The following is a 15,123-nucleotide window of genomic DNA, read 5'->3' on the forward strand; positions in this document are numbered from 1 at the left end:
TGGACTTTTAAAATAGCTCCCAGTTTTCAAAGATTTTTGCTTTTAACCTCAAAGTCAAGCTAAAGAAAGGTGTTGAGTCCTGATCCCTGTCAAGCTACTGGAGAAACATGTTTTTCTGAGAAGGGCCTGGGTATTGTACTGCACTCTTGAGGAAAATGCAACTAATTTTAGCCATATTGTTCTAGCAGTGCCTGGAAAAGGTCACAGAGACATTAATGATAAACATCCTAATTTCCCTTTATAATTAATAAAATAAAATAAGCCAATATAAAACCAGACCAAAATCAGTGTAAAAAATATTTTACCTTAGAAAAGGTGGTTTTACAATGCCATTTATGTCAGGTTTCTGTAAAAAAAAAAAAAAAAAAAAAAAGATATTTACATGAATTTGTAGAAATATGCTAGAGTTGATCTCACTGTCCTGCTAAGGGAAAGAGACCCTGTAATTAATCTGTATGGCCAGTTTGGTTTTAATACTTCAAATGTCAGTGCTGAACCAAAGCCTGTGATGCTGTGTTTCAGGACCTCATTCAGCAGGTTCTTAACTCATGCTTGGCTTGTGATTCCTACGAAATTGCCCAAGTACATCAGTTGTAAATAGAATTAGGCCTCATTAGCACTTAAAATTAAGAAAAATTAAGAAATGCCTGAATTAAATTTCACTGAACACCAACCCTCCTCAAAGCTATGTCAACTATTAGGTCTTTTTTTATAGTTGACACTGTTGTGCATATTGCTGTCTTGTGTAGCACAGCAAGAACAGTTTAACTGGCAAGAACCCTTCCTCATCTTTCCTTTTTGAAATCCTGAGCTATTTTTTCTGTGTATTCTGAAACAAAAATAAGATGCTTTGAATCATTTCCTGCTTCTGCATAGGAGGCCCGGTGAACAGACTGTTTTACACATCTGTAAATCCTGTATGAATGTACAAGCCAGCCCAGTATAATGTTGGGCTTATTTCCAAAGCCTATGGAGCTCTGGGGCTTGGGGACTTGCACGGAAGCAGGAAAGACAAGGAAGTTCTGCAAGAATGAAAATAAATAGTGACTTTGGAACAAAACACTTGGTTCTAAGTGCAGCAGCTCTCCTCTACAGTTGTCCTAAGATGGGGTCACAGCAGCTGCTGTGAGTTAAGGAGTTGCCTCAACAAAAGTGGTCATTGTTCTATACTCCAGATTTTCTAATTTATTTTAGTCTTGCTTTCCCCGTGGAAATTTAGATTATCAAAAACGATGTATTTGTTTTCCACTCCTAGGAGCTATCAGTTTCCATTCTGGCCTCCAAAGAGATTGTACTGCTCTAATTAGAACTCTGCTAACTGACTATCTGCCATTTTTCTTGGGTTTCTGGTTCAACAGGAATGTTAGCCCATAAGCCTTAGATATACTCCTAAACCCCCTGACCTAATGCCACAAACCAAAACAACCCTTGAGGTGACTGTTCCTGACAATGGAATGACCACCCTTACACATACACATCAGCAAAATCCCTCAACAAGCAGCAAGAAAAAAGCTAGTAAGTGCTTAATTTGATTAATATTCATTTTGAATCAGTTTGAATGCTGCCTAAATAGTAGAAGTAATAGCATTGTAATACATTATCTGTTCATAACAAATGTATTTTCACTTAGCTGCAGCTTTGCTGAATACAGCCAGGAGTTAGTAGAGCTCTCCCTCAGCAATAGCTGCAAACCCATGCTTTCATGGGCTCCTTGAACACAGAGTTTATGCTGCTGTCAGTTCCCTGTGCCCCACAGCTCTAACATCACTGGAGGTGATGGATTTGTACTGCTTTCTGTGAGAACTTCTTTTCAAGTTGAACAGATTCCACTGCTGAGAAGTTTTGCTGCGCAGGGTAAGTCTCCTGTCAGTTACATCCCTGAGCAATTCTCCATTCCTGCTAGGATGGATGGACTGAAATGCTGGAGCCCTGATATCCCTGGAGACCGCTGGGTAAAGGCTGAAGTCAAGCAGAGGCAGGTGAGGCAGGAGATCCCAGGGCCTCATTTCCAAGCCCGTCCAAGGAGGAGTGTGTGGGTGCCCAGCACTCACCGGGCCCGCCTGCTCCGCTCTGTCGCCCGGAGCTTTCCCTGCAGCGCCCTTGGCAGGCTCCATCCGTCTGTCTGTCTGTGCAGCCCCCAGGTAGTCTGGTGGTGGGAGCACAACCTCCCCTTTCTCCACAAGGTTCACAGAGCTGACACTTCGGATGGGTGCAGGGCTGCAAGACAGAACCCAACAAAGCCCACTCTCAGATGCCAGAATCCATCTCTCACTTCTCTTCAGCACCAGGAAAGCACAGAAGAGCCTGAGCTGGAGCTTAATAATGGGGTGCAATGTCCTGGAGCCAGTGGGATCTGAGTTAAAGCTGTTAAAGCTCTTCCTTGGGTCTGTGTTTAACCATTAAAACACATTATTAATCTAATTAAGGCATTGTACTACAGACAGTCAGGGTATCTACTGTACATGTTACTGAACCTCAGAGAACCTGAGCACAAAAATGACATTTAAAATAAATGTTAATGAAGATCTGGGCATTTCTGCAAATGCCACCCAAAATGTTACCTTGGCACTGGGGCAAAGGCTTTTTCTTCTGCTGATTCATCCAGTGGCCTGGTGTATGATGATGGAAACCATCCTTTTCTGTAAAGGGAAAGGTCTTTTATATTATATAAAATTGGAAAGATCTTTCAAAATACAACACTAGACTCAGCAAACAGATTTAACATTCGAAGAAGCTAATTTCTGATGATGCCAATTTGGCATTAGTGTGTAAAACTAAGCATGTGCAGAGATTTTCCTTAGAGGGAGACCCCAAGTCCCTAGTCAGTGACAGCCAGTAAAAAAGGTGGAAAACCATTTACTGATGTCTGCCAACATAATCTGGTGAGACAGAGTTTTACTTCATATTCGAGGTGGGTAATGTATTGATTCTCTTACAGTCTGGTTGTGTCGTGCTCCCCATAAAGCCAGCCATCCTTTTCCTCAGCCACCAGCAGGGTGATGATATCCCCCTGCGCAAAGCTGAGCAATGTCTTGTTGCTTCCAGCAGTATGTGGGAAGATTGTCTTCACTTTTTGCCTTTTAATTATATTTAATCCCGTGGCAACAGAAGTTGAACGTGATAAACTGGCATCATCTGAATTCTCTGTCAAAAAAAATATTAAAAAAAATATTAGACACACGGAAATAAATGCAATTAACAATCTGAGAGAAAAAAAAAAAAAAAGGAAAACTCAAGTGCAAATGGAGCTCAGAGACTTTGTACTTAGACACCTCTCACTGACAATGTTTCTTATCACCATGAAGTTCTTAACTGCATGTGCCTTTATGTGCACACACCCAGCATAATAAAGTCGAACCAACAGGCAGAAAAAGTTCTGTAAGTTTAACTGGCTATTTCTTTCCTCTTTTGGCATGAAAAGTACTAAACAATCGCAGCTGTAAAAGGCCTTTGAAATTTTTCCCTTCTGAAGAAAAGGAACTGTGTATAAAATCCAACTTTCACTTTCAAATGTGCCTCAGCACTCAGCTTCAGCATGGAGGAGACTTGCAGATACTTGGCACATTCTGGACACCAGATGTTTATCAGGGAAAAAATAAAGGAGAGCTTAAAACTGCATATTATTTGACTAGTACAATATATTGTAAATGTATTTTTAAGGAAGAAATGCTGGAATTTCTGTTACACATTGAAGAGTTCTGCATTTCTTATGCTGTGGTCTGGGCCTAGTTCTTTCCTGTATCATAGAAAGTATAAAAATCAATATATCAGACACTTGGGAAGCAAATCTTACTGATTTTAAATTTCAGGGGAAGAACTACAAGACTGTGTGCATTTTGTCCCATGTGCATTTCTCCATTACATGACCCTAAAGTAAACCAGAGTGAGACTGTTGGTGTTGGTTTGTGTGCACTGAAACACTCAGATGTATCCTGCTCAAAATTATGGAATGCCTTCTGCTGATAACATTGTAAGCCATGAGAGCAGTTGAGTTAATCAGTGACACACAGAAAGTGATTAAAAAAGAAACTACCTATCCTGACCTGCATTTTACTGCAAATGATCCTCTTATAACACATCTCTCTCCTGTTAGGTAAATTCTTTAAATCCTTTGTAAAGGCCATTTCCTATTCCTTTATACATCTTGAAATTCACATTGTCCTAGTAGCAGAGAAGCCCTGGGGTGATTTTGAACACTGCAGGATGTCATTCACACTTTCCCAGTTTGCAGGGAAGGGACACTCACCCGCTGAGTGATTCAGTTTTTCAGAAGGTGCTTTGGGAGCTGCTGCAGGATTGTTGAACATATCCACGAGTGGGCTTGTGAATGCCCTGCCCGTTGGAGCTGGGGGCACTTTGGAGGTGTTTTCTTGGTGAGGATGGAAATCATTTACAATCTGGAGGCACAAAACAACAGTATCACAATACTGAGGGAACAGCAATAACTTTTTTGCAAGTTTAAATTCTGGAGAGCAATGCTGAAATATTCCTAAAGGATGCACATTTAAACATGACATAAAGCCCACACGTTCCTGTGGAACTGCTGATCGAAGGTTTGTAAGAGGCTTGATAAACACTTGCTACTGGGAAGGCTACAGTAGCCTTTTTTCTGCAAATGGCATGATCATTTTCAGATTTTTCTTATTTAGAAATTTACTATAATCATTTTGAAATTGTGTCAACTAACGATGACACAATGTATGAACCAGCAGAAATGAGAATTTCATCTGTACTCCAAGAAGCTGATAATCATGAAGGGAAGAAGGAAAGAAAATCGAAAATAACATTTTTCTTAAGTTCATGTTGAACTACTGAGTATGTAATTACTATTACCTACAGACAAGAATGCAGGAAATGGACTGACTGGAACAAAAGCAGCCCTGAGGCTGAGCTCTGCAGGAGAAGCCCTGAGCACCCAGCTGAGAAGTGAGCCTTCTTTGGATGTGTGCTCCTCCCTTCTCTGCTGTGTATTTTCCCCACAGCAGGGCTTCAGCCTGGTGAGTTTGGTTCCATACCCAAGCCCAGTGTGTTCCAGCTAGACACTGTGGAGTCCATCCCACAGGCTGAGGTCCAACAGAGCCTCCTGAAGCCAGTGCACAGCCAGGAGGGCCCAAGGCCATGAGGAACAACTTACCAGGGGATTTCTCTTCACCATGGGGGACGGCTGCGGCGTTCCCGACACCGGCGTGGAACCAGGGGTCCTGATTTCATCTATCATCATTCTGACCTTTTCAGGCACTTTGGTGGCATCACTACAGATTTCCTCCCACCCAGGCAGCTTGGATTTTAGGAATTCTGCACACTGCATCCAAATGAAAAGATACTTGTCAAAGATAGGCATAAAATTGCAGGAATCTACTGGTTAACTTTCATTACACCAAAATGGAAGTATTTTCTAAGATTCTTCTAAGGAATACCTCTTTGAAACAAAGAAGATGTTGCAAAAACAACTCTTTTGCAGGGTCAGATATTGGAAGTACCCGATCAGTCCATGTATTTTTTTCTTAATACACGATTTAAAAAAATTCACAGTAACCCTTGATTTTTGCTACAATACATTTCATAGAATTGTGTATTGTAAACATTTTCTATGAACTGGGCACAACACTTGTCTGGCACTTCAGTTCTTCTTAGCTATTTCTCACAGTCTGGTCTATGCTGCAGGAAATACTCAACATCTCCTGTGGGCCTGGATTTCAGGAGTTTAATTTCTTTTTCAAATTTCATTTACGCTCACAGCACTGACCTGAACGTGGTAGAAGTGCATGTGCTGGGTAAAGCTGCAGTGCTTGTCAACCAGAAAACAGAACCTTCTTTTCTCTTCAAGGAGAGCTTCTCTGCAGCCTTCTGCAATAAATCTCTGAATATCACTTTGTCGAGAGCTCACAGTTTCCAGATACTGAGGCAAAAAGGGAAAAAAAGAATCACATAGAGCCTCTGAGTTTTATATGATGCTGTATCCAATTAGTTAAGTAAATTCTAAAAGCCTTAGAAAAAGCTTTTGGAAAGGCAGGGTGGGAGAGGGTTGCTCTACTTCTAAGTCCCTCTTTTCCTGCACAGATTGTCTTCCCTGACCTCCTCAGGTGAAGGTATATTGTCCCTACAGGCAACTAAGAGCCTATTTAGGGGTTGTGAGGGGGGTGTGGTGTGTGTTCAAATTGGACTAATGACCTTTGTCTGTACCACTGCAGCTGCATTTATTCACACAAAGCTGTGATGAATCTCTGCTTCATTTGGGATGGGGGGAAAGAGTTACTAAAAACACTAAACTATATTTATCTGAGATTACGAGGACTCATTAAATGCTAATCCTTAAACTCACACCCAGAACCTTAAAAACCCCCTCAACTCTTAAGAATGCAGGTTAAAAGACAGGCAGTGAGAAACAGGAGCTATTGTTACCTACACTTACTGTACTGTGTTATACACAAAGTTTTCTTTGAAAATTAAAATAGATATGGAGAAAAAAATTTATCAGCTAGCACGAAGTACAAGTGTCACGCAAATAAAAGTATCAATGGCAAATGTTTTCAGAGAGACACATGACAATGAGAATCTGATTTACTAATTTTAAAGCACGTTCTCTTCAGTGTCTTGCCATTTCGGATTTCACCTCAAGATGGCAATGCTAGATTAAGGGCAATAGGAAAGGCAATAATAACACAAATTGCAATGCCTATGCAGGGGAATTACTCTATAGCAAATTACTACTGAATTTATATCGTTTAGCTGGCTCCCTGTGTAAAGCTCTGCATAAAGATGTAGTTACAGATCAATTATTGGTCAAGGGATGAAATCTAGGAACCAGAAGTCTCTGAATAAATACACTGGAGCAGTGAGAGCTCATTTGCAGCTGCAGTACAAACTCTAGGAGTGCCTTTAATACACATCAACTTTGAGGAACCATTAACTTTTTACCAGTTCTCATACAGAGAAAAACAAATAAGAGACAGACCTCCATTTCTTTATGCTCATACTTCGTTACATTTCGTGCTCCTTGGCTTTTCCTTCTGATTTTTTTCAGCTCAGCCTGAGACTTCTCTAAAGAATCCAGTTTGCTTCTGTGTTCGGTTTGGTACCTTTTTAAAGTTGCCTGCAATCAAAGCATTTACATCATCTCATAATGCACTCAGCCATGTATCTGGGTAAGGGAATAAAAAGCATTACTGTGATCTCTGAGCTACTGCTCACACACCCCAAATGAGTTCAGCAACTGCTGTAGTTTTAAGGAGCTATGAAGTCATACAGAGATTCTCTGTTTAACTTAAATCAAGCATGAAAAATTTGGCCATCTTTATATATCTAAAGTGCATTTCTATGAAAGTTCATATCAATTAATTAAATCTTGGGAAACAACATCTAAAAAAATTTCTTTGACTAGCAATACACAAATAAAATAGGTGTTTTAGAATTTAATGTACTTACAGTCATATATTTTACATCCAGGTCTGTTTTCTTCTCCAGTTCAGATATAATTTCTTTATGAAATTTTTTGAACTTTAAAAACAAAATTAATTAAGGGTTATTAAAAATTGGCAAAAGTAATTTATGATTTCACAAGCAAAATTAATTAGAAGAAATTATTTAACTTACACTCTCCTCTAGACTGTCATTAAGTTTCTTGTGTGTTCTTGAGATTTCTACCAGAACTTGGCCTGTTGATAAAAACAAAACTGTATTGGTTTCTTTCTTAGACTTCTGAAGCTTATGAACAAAGATCAATAATAAAATACATTTAACTAATATACTCATTAATGGTTATATTTAGGAGGGGTAGGAAATTTCTTACTGTTGCTCATCCCAGCAGCTGAAATTAATAATTCACTCTGGCCACAGACAAACTGAGCAGTTCATAAGTGATAGAAGAGTAACTAATCGTGCATTGTTATGCAAAGGGACACGGAGTGCCAGACAAAATAAAAACTTCCTTCTCTCCAGAATAGCTCCTGTTGGTTTAGTAACAGCCTCTTTTTGTGCGCCAAGTCAGAGAATAACACACAAGTTGTTACTACCCAAATAGCTGCTATCCATTTCTTAGTCTGAAAACTAAACTTCAATGTTTATTAAGTCACTGCACCTTCAGAGTCACAAAGCAACCATTCAGTTCCCTCTCTGCACACCTGCTAAAACAGACCTGACCCACACAGGAATTCCCACCTGTGCAGCAGGAACCAACGGCCAAGGCAAAGCAGACTGCTCAGCATCCTCACCACAGACCCTGAATATCCCATTCTGCTCTGCTGTCTCCCAGCACAAACTTACACAGCCCAGCCAGGATCAGCTGAAAGCTGGACTGTCCCTTTTGCTTTAGGAGGATCCAGAGGAAACATCCCTCCACCTTCTGGGTGTGGCTGTACGTGCAAAGCAGCGCAAGCTGCGGGCTGGTGCTGCCCTGCCTGCAGCCAGCCACATCACCCCGCCTGTGCCACATCAGCCCCACTCCCTTCCCTGCCCTGGCACGGGCACCCTGACACAGTGCCAGCCCTGTCTAGGAGATTGCAACACTGCTCAGGAGAGCAGCTGCACCCAAATCAGAGCAGCCCACTGTTCCCAGCTCCTGAGCAGAGCTGCTGCCAGAACTGGGATTGCCGGGACCACGATCACATCCACAAATGGGTTTCCATGTGGAAGCCTTGACCAGAGCTGTGTTTTCCTGGGGCTCCATTTGTATGGCAGGGCTGGCAGGTTCAGTTTGCCAGCTGGGCCCCTGGCACACCTCCTCCAGTGATCCTTGTGTCCCTCAGTCCCCCTTGCAGCTGTCCCACCTGGATTGGCCACAGGTACCTGCAGTTGTGCTGTTCTCATGCACAGGCAGGGCTGAGGAGCGACCACAGTTCTGTAATTGCTGCACATCACTGGCAGTCACTGCCTGGGACCGTGTGCCCCCCCTATTTACCATCTTACACAATTCTACTTTCCTTCTTTTGAGATAAAATAGAAAGGATTCATCAAGTGATCAACACATTGCTGTATGAATTTTGTTTTCTATCATCCATATTCTTTGAGAACCCCTGAGCAAGAACTGATCATCCCATAATGCTTCAGATTGTTCAGCTGTTTAGAAAAGCTCCCAAAAGATGCCAATAATGAAAAAAATTGGCCCAATAAATGAATGACAGAACTCTTCATGAGAACCTTCTCATCTTCTTTCTCATCTGCACAGACATCCAAGCCTGTCTGCCATAGTGCAGGTTGGTGACTTGGTAACCTTCTCACATCAGACAGAAGCATCCCCACTGTCCATGGAGATGTTACCACCTTTCTCCCTTCTGATTTGTCATTCTCCAGTTACATCATCTCAAAATCTTAGTTTCTTTGAAATGAGAACCACATCTCTTGTGAAGCAGTATGACACAGCAGATTTTCAACTAAATCTTATAAAATGTGAGTCTGCATTGTTGTTCATGGGGAAACATCAGGTGGTACAGGAAGGAACACGTGTCTCTCCTGGCTTTTCAGGAATCCCCCCTTGTGCTCCAGTGCCCATCCCTACCTCTCTTTGCACAACAGACTGCAGCACACTAAGAGGAAACAATCAGAATGCAGTGAGAACAGACAACCCCCTGACTGGCAATAAAATGAATTCACAGTCAGAGGCAGAGGAGTGGTTTATTTATTTTTTAATATATATATCTAGTTTTTCTGTGTTCTGTACAGCCCACAGAGTGCTGTGATTTTTTTGTTCCTATTTAAAGTTGTTGGTGACTACAGCAATATAAATACTGTGAGAAGTGAGAGGTGCTATGGAAATTAGTTGCTCACATGCAATAGAAAAGTAAACACGATTAGTTACACAAACACTTGAAGTAACGGAGGTGAGCAGTGTTATTTTAAGGCTCCAGAAGTCAATGCACTTTAGTGCCTACTGTTTCTGTTTCACCAACTCAACTCAAAAGATATATTTTAGACAATAATGGGCTTGAAAAGTTAGAAGAGTTTTGTGAATGCTTATCCAAGGCTTAAAAAGAAAAATATTGATAAAAGAAAGCAGGAAAAATTACCAAGAAATACAAATAAAATCACAAAGTTTGTTTGGACTTACATACACAGACTAGGAAGCTGTTTGGGAAGTCACAGAAATTCAGGGCGAGAACCAGAACGGCCCTCAAAATAATTACCCTTACAGATTTCTGTGCTCTTAAAACAACCTTCTCCTCCCTCCGTGTACAAGGCGCACTCGGAGCAGCGGCTGCCAAGGCCCAGCGCTGAGCTAATCCTTGGCTCCGCCAGCGTTCCGAGGGACAGACATCCACCAACGCCGCGCTTTGACTCAGCTCCCACCCATAACACTGCTGCTCACCTGCGGCGGCGCGGCTGGAAAACCTGACACACCTTATTGGGTTATTTCTGTCCCCCACCGGCTGCTGCCTTCAGCCCTTCGGCTCCCAGTGCCCGCTTGGGAACGGGTTTGTTCAGCTCTGTTACAGAAAACACGCTGCCAAAACATGTCCCGAAGAGAACTTTGAAAGCTGCACTTCCTTCTGAATGGTTTGTGCTGGGTTATGTGACGGGTTTATTTTAGAGTGTTCGGGAACACTTTTCAGCTGCGTTGTCAGTGACTCTGTCCCTAACTGCATTTTCTTTTGCTCTCAACCAGAGACTTGCTGTACTGAGCATCAGGAAAAGTCATATTTATACCTGATGTATATATACTTTATTCTGGGATATTACATTATATATACCTTATTCTGCCACCAGGAATCCACAGGCACTGCATATATTGTCTCACTCATTTCATTTCCCCTTTCAAAATGTTGATTCAAAACATGAAAAGAACCCATCCATAGTAATCACACCCTGACCTATTAAGATTTAAATTATAAATCAGATTCTGCCCTTGAATAAATAGAGAGCATTTTTGCAGTGAACACATATCATGTTTCTTTATTGCCAGTTTAAGATAATGCATTAGTCACATTTAGGTGGTGTTCTCCAGAATTAATATATATGAGGAGACAAGTTTTTGTAGAAGACTAATTCAGGACAGACAAAACAACCCCTGGCCTACACAAAACACTGTCCAACTAGAATGGAAATAGAACAACTTCAATATGATATCTGAATTTTAATCACCATGGTGAATTATAGAATAGCTCTAAGAAACACAGTGGATTAGTTTGGAATAATGGCAGCATAACCTAAGGCCAGGCTCTTGCAAAAAGGTTCAGAAAACTACTTAAGGTGAAGACAAACATGTATTTCTCACATCAATTAAAATATTCTGCTCTACATTAAAGCTGCTCATAATTAGGTTTTATATATGAGAGCTCATAATACCTGATAACCAAATATTAACCTCATCATAATTTATTGGCAAACCCCAAACCTATCAAACAAACCATGACCAGAGCACATGATACCAGGCCACTGAAGTCCAATTTTGGCAGCCATCCTGTAAACTTGAACCAGTTTTAGGCATCATATTATGCAATGAATTAATAAATCCAAAACACTGGTCTTGATGATAAACATAACTATTAAAATACTTGTCTTTCAATTATACTTTTTCTCTGCTTTCCATCTCCCCACACCCTGAACATGGAACCCTTCTGACTGAATTAAGCAGATGTACATTAAATATTCCCACCTTGTTTCAGAAAACAAAAAAGTAGTTGTAGATGTTCACACATACTTGCTCTGATATTTTGCTATTACCTTAGAGGTGCACTGTAGGGAAAGGCAATGTCAATCTCTTTCAGAAAAGGATTTTGGGGGAACATCTCAAATATCTTAAATGACTTAAAATTTAAAAAAAAAAATCCCTATATATAGTTCTTGAAACCATGTGTCATACTACAGCTATAATCAGATATAAGACCATGAACAGCAATGGTTCCATTGTAAATTTATCTCAGTTTCAATTAGATTCAGTGCACCGACAGAAAAACCTTTTAAGCTGAAACTTCAGGAATTTGTGAAATATTTTTAGGCCTAGCCAAGGCTGTTGGTTGTATCTATATTTTCTGTTCAGAAAGTAATACAGACTAGAATTCCATTAATGATGTTGGGTTTGTTACCCAAAAAAAAAAAAAATCATAAGCCCAAAGGGCGCAGCAGTCATTTCTCCATATACAGCATCCCCTGAGCAAGAAAACGTCCCTGAAAGGCTGTCTTGCCCAGGAGATGAAAACCAAGGAAAACAATTTCTCTCAGAAAGACTCATTGTAAGGCCAGAACTTCTGCAGAAGTTACACTTCAATCTCACTGTTTGCACTGGCTGATTGTTCAGGTTATTTACCTTCTCACCTTGTGTTGACTGTTCTTGCAAAGTCTAGAAGAATTTGTTCAAGTTAAAAACAAAAATGGAACTCAATCAATAGAGTGCTGTCATAGAAACAAGTATCAACAGCAACCTACAAGATCACTGAAAGTTTTCAAATACCAAATAGCTACGTTAGAATCAATAAAAGTATTAATTACATTAGCTTACTTGAAATATACTTCAATTTTCTTTTATTTAGTTGAGGAGGTTGCTCTTGAAAAACTTCAAGTCTCTTAATAGTGAGACTTGTTTAGATCTCTGGGAACAGGCAAAATGCTTAATTATATCACTCATTTACCTCCTGTTGTCCTGTTTTGTATTCAGGGCAGGTTGATTAACTTTGTGTCTTCGAGACGAAGCCACATAATTATTTCTATTAACCAGGAGAATGAAAGGCTGAGTCAAAGCTGCACATGGAGACAGCATCGTCCAAGTGTGTTATTAGATGCTATTGCTGGCAAGATGCTCTTCTCTTGCCAGGTCAACCTCTGCCCAGAAAAAAAAATGCCTTTATGACATCGGAAAGTTAGAAACAAAGTCCTTTGAAAACAGTAGCCCCCAGGAGGTAGAAAAATAGGAAGTTTCAAAGGAATACAGTGTAACAAATAAATATCATTGAACAAAACATCTGCTAAGCTTCAAATGTGTTAAATTTATTTTTCTGTGATAGGAAGGATTTAACAGGGCAACAGATGCTTTAATGAAACCAAAAAGCTTCAATGGAATTTAACATAGAAAGGAAGAAAATCATAAAGGATAAAATTATATAAAACTTGCCCAGCTCTAACCGCACTTTTCTTCAGATACAATTTGTCCAGAATGCTTTAATACACTCCCCCCATCTGTAGAATTAATAGTAATATGCACATAAATCAGTAGGACTAGGTCAAGTCTGCCTTTCCTTACTGCATGAGCGAACATGGAATAGGAATTCAGGAGTAAATCTCCCTGTAATTCATTTTACAAAATGGCATTGACACATGACCATTCCTTGCCATTTTGTGAAGGTGACTGCAGAAGGTGAAGGGGAAGAGGAAAAAAAAGAATAAAGCCTACAATCAAGGAAAGGGGAAGAGATTTTAAAGTATTTTAAGTCCACTCTACAGGCTGGATATAATACCTTAAGGTAGCTAGAGCCATATATAAATAAAATCTGTAAATAAAATAAAAATAAGGAGAACTTTGCATTCTAAATGGCATTCTGAGATTAATTTTAAAATATGCAGAGTTCTCACTGAGGCTGTGAGCAACAGAAAGTTTTCTGCGATATAACTAGCAAATAAGTTAGTTAATTTAAAACAGATTAAGGGAAATTAATAATTACTTTACAGTCTCATTGATATACAAGAGATAAACAGTCCTGCAAGACGCCTTAAGTAGTCTAAGTATCTTGCCTCCACCTCCAGACAAAACCAGTGAGCAACAAATAGGATTGTGCAGGACACTGTTGCTAATTTTGTGAATTGGGCACTGATGGTGTTTGAGCTGATGAACCCCCAGTGCTCCACTTGCTCCTTCCCACAGGACTTCACTGCTGTGTTCCTCATATGGCTCCAGAGGGAAAATGTATTCTACCCCATGCTGACTTTCTAAGTGTCTTTGACCACAATCAAATTTTCATCTAATTCAAGTGACAAAAAGCCAAACAACCCAACCCAAAAAGGCCTAAAACCTCAGCCTTTCTTTTATCCAGTCAAATTAATTCTTTCCAGGAGTCCACAGCTGCTTTACCCAGCACAGAGAACTTTCTAGGCACAAGATGCATCTGTTGGAGCAAAGGGGACTTTAACATTTTATTTTTAGAGCAACTGCTGTACACTACGTTCTGTGCTTCCCAAATATTAGCTTTATTTTGCAATGTACATACATAACCTACCCATACAAGTGTCTGTCTGGATCTCACTCACACACACTTGGCAATACTCTCCTCAACACTTCCCTGTCATTAGGCTGCACATGGCTCTCAGCATGGGAAATAGAATCAAAGAACCCTCTTACTCAAAGATCCTTTCCCCATTTCATAATTAGGCAAACAATGAAGGGATAGAGAGCACAGTTCACTTCTATTCTAGTAGCCTAGCACCTCTTATGATATAATTTCCTTTTGTAGCCCAGGATCAAAACTATATATAGCCACCCTTTCCTTGTCCAAAAACTTCATTGGTGATCATGTGAAACAGTTTAGGACCACATAACAAAGGACCTGCCCAGTACAGAAGACTGAATTATAATTACTTGATTTACAATTATTTTTCTTTAAAAATTTGGGGTATTTAAATATTAAAAGAGATATAATACCGCTCAGCTCTTTATACCTTAGAAAGTCTTTGCCTGTTTGTAAGACATATTCAGTTAAACCCAAGGATCAACTTGCTTTTTAAATATACTTTACTAAGACTAAAATTAATGCCAAATTCTTTCAGCTGGACACAGGTGACTTTAGAAAGTACTACACAATTCATACTGTGCTATAAAGTGGGCAATGAACTGCTAATCCATTACTTATTCCCACATCAGCCTAGACAACACTGAATACTTATGAGATTAACAAGACCATTTTGATTTCCAGTTACTCTGAGTTTGTGCTCGGGCTGATGCTCTTATTTTCCTGTTTTAAATGGAACAAAAACATCAGCTCCCCATTGTATTCTAAAGAGGAATGTGACTTTACTGCAGATTCAGCAAAGTTCAGTCTGCAGTCTAGTTCCCCCATTTCTCACAAGATGTTTTGATCTCGTAGTCAAAAAAAATTCAGATTAGAATTTTTTTAAACATACTATATCATTGAACAGATGTTAATCAACATGAAATATTCAGCTTGTCTCAGATGATTGGTAAGCACAGAAAATAAATTTTAATGT

General features: G+C 39.9%; 1 protein-coding gene and 1 long non-coding RNA gene across 2 annotated transcripts in view; both read right to left on the reverse strand.

The window, feature by feature from the left end:
* The window catches only part of LOC136367873 (uncharacterized), a 505,302-nt gene that overhangs the window by 2,110 nt on the left and 488,069 nt on the right, over positions 1-15,123 (reverse strand). The gene's annotated exons all lie outside the window — the stretch shown is intronic.
* BAIAP2L1 (BAR/IMD domain containing adaptor protein 2 like 1) overlaps positions 1-15,123 on the reverse strand; it is a 34,565-nt gene that overhangs the window by 811 nt on the left and 18,631 nt on the right. Inside the window, exons 4-13 of the mRNA XM_066329691.1 lie at positions 7,594-7,655; positions 7,426-7,497; positions 6,956-7,093; positions 5,747-5,899; positions 5,135-5,302; positions 4,247-4,397; positions 2,937-3,144; positions 2,562-2,639; positions 2,052-2,217; positions 306-346 (exon numbers count right to left, since the gene is read on the reverse strand). Coding sequence (XP_066185788.1) covers positions 306-346; positions 2,052-2,217; positions 2,562-2,639; positions 2,937-3,144; positions 4,247-4,397; positions 5,135-5,302; positions 5,747-5,899; positions 6,956-7,093; positions 7,426-7,497; positions 7,594-7,655 — 1,237 coding nt within the window. The remainder of the gene's footprint in view (positions 1-305; positions 347-2,051; positions 2,218-2,561; positions 2,640-2,936; positions 3,145-4,246; positions 4,398-5,134; positions 5,303-5,746; positions 5,900-6,955; positions 7,094-7,425; positions 7,498-7,593; positions 7,656-15,123) is intronic.

This window comes from Sylvia atricapilla, chromosome 15 (assembly GCF_009819655.1).
Source record: "Sylvia atricapilla isolate bSylAtr1 chromosome 15, bSylAtr1.pri, whole genome shotgun sequence".
Classification (NCBI taxonomy): domain Eukaryota; kingdom Metazoa; phylum Chordata; class Aves; order Passeriformes; family Sylviidae; genus Sylvia; species Sylvia atricapilla.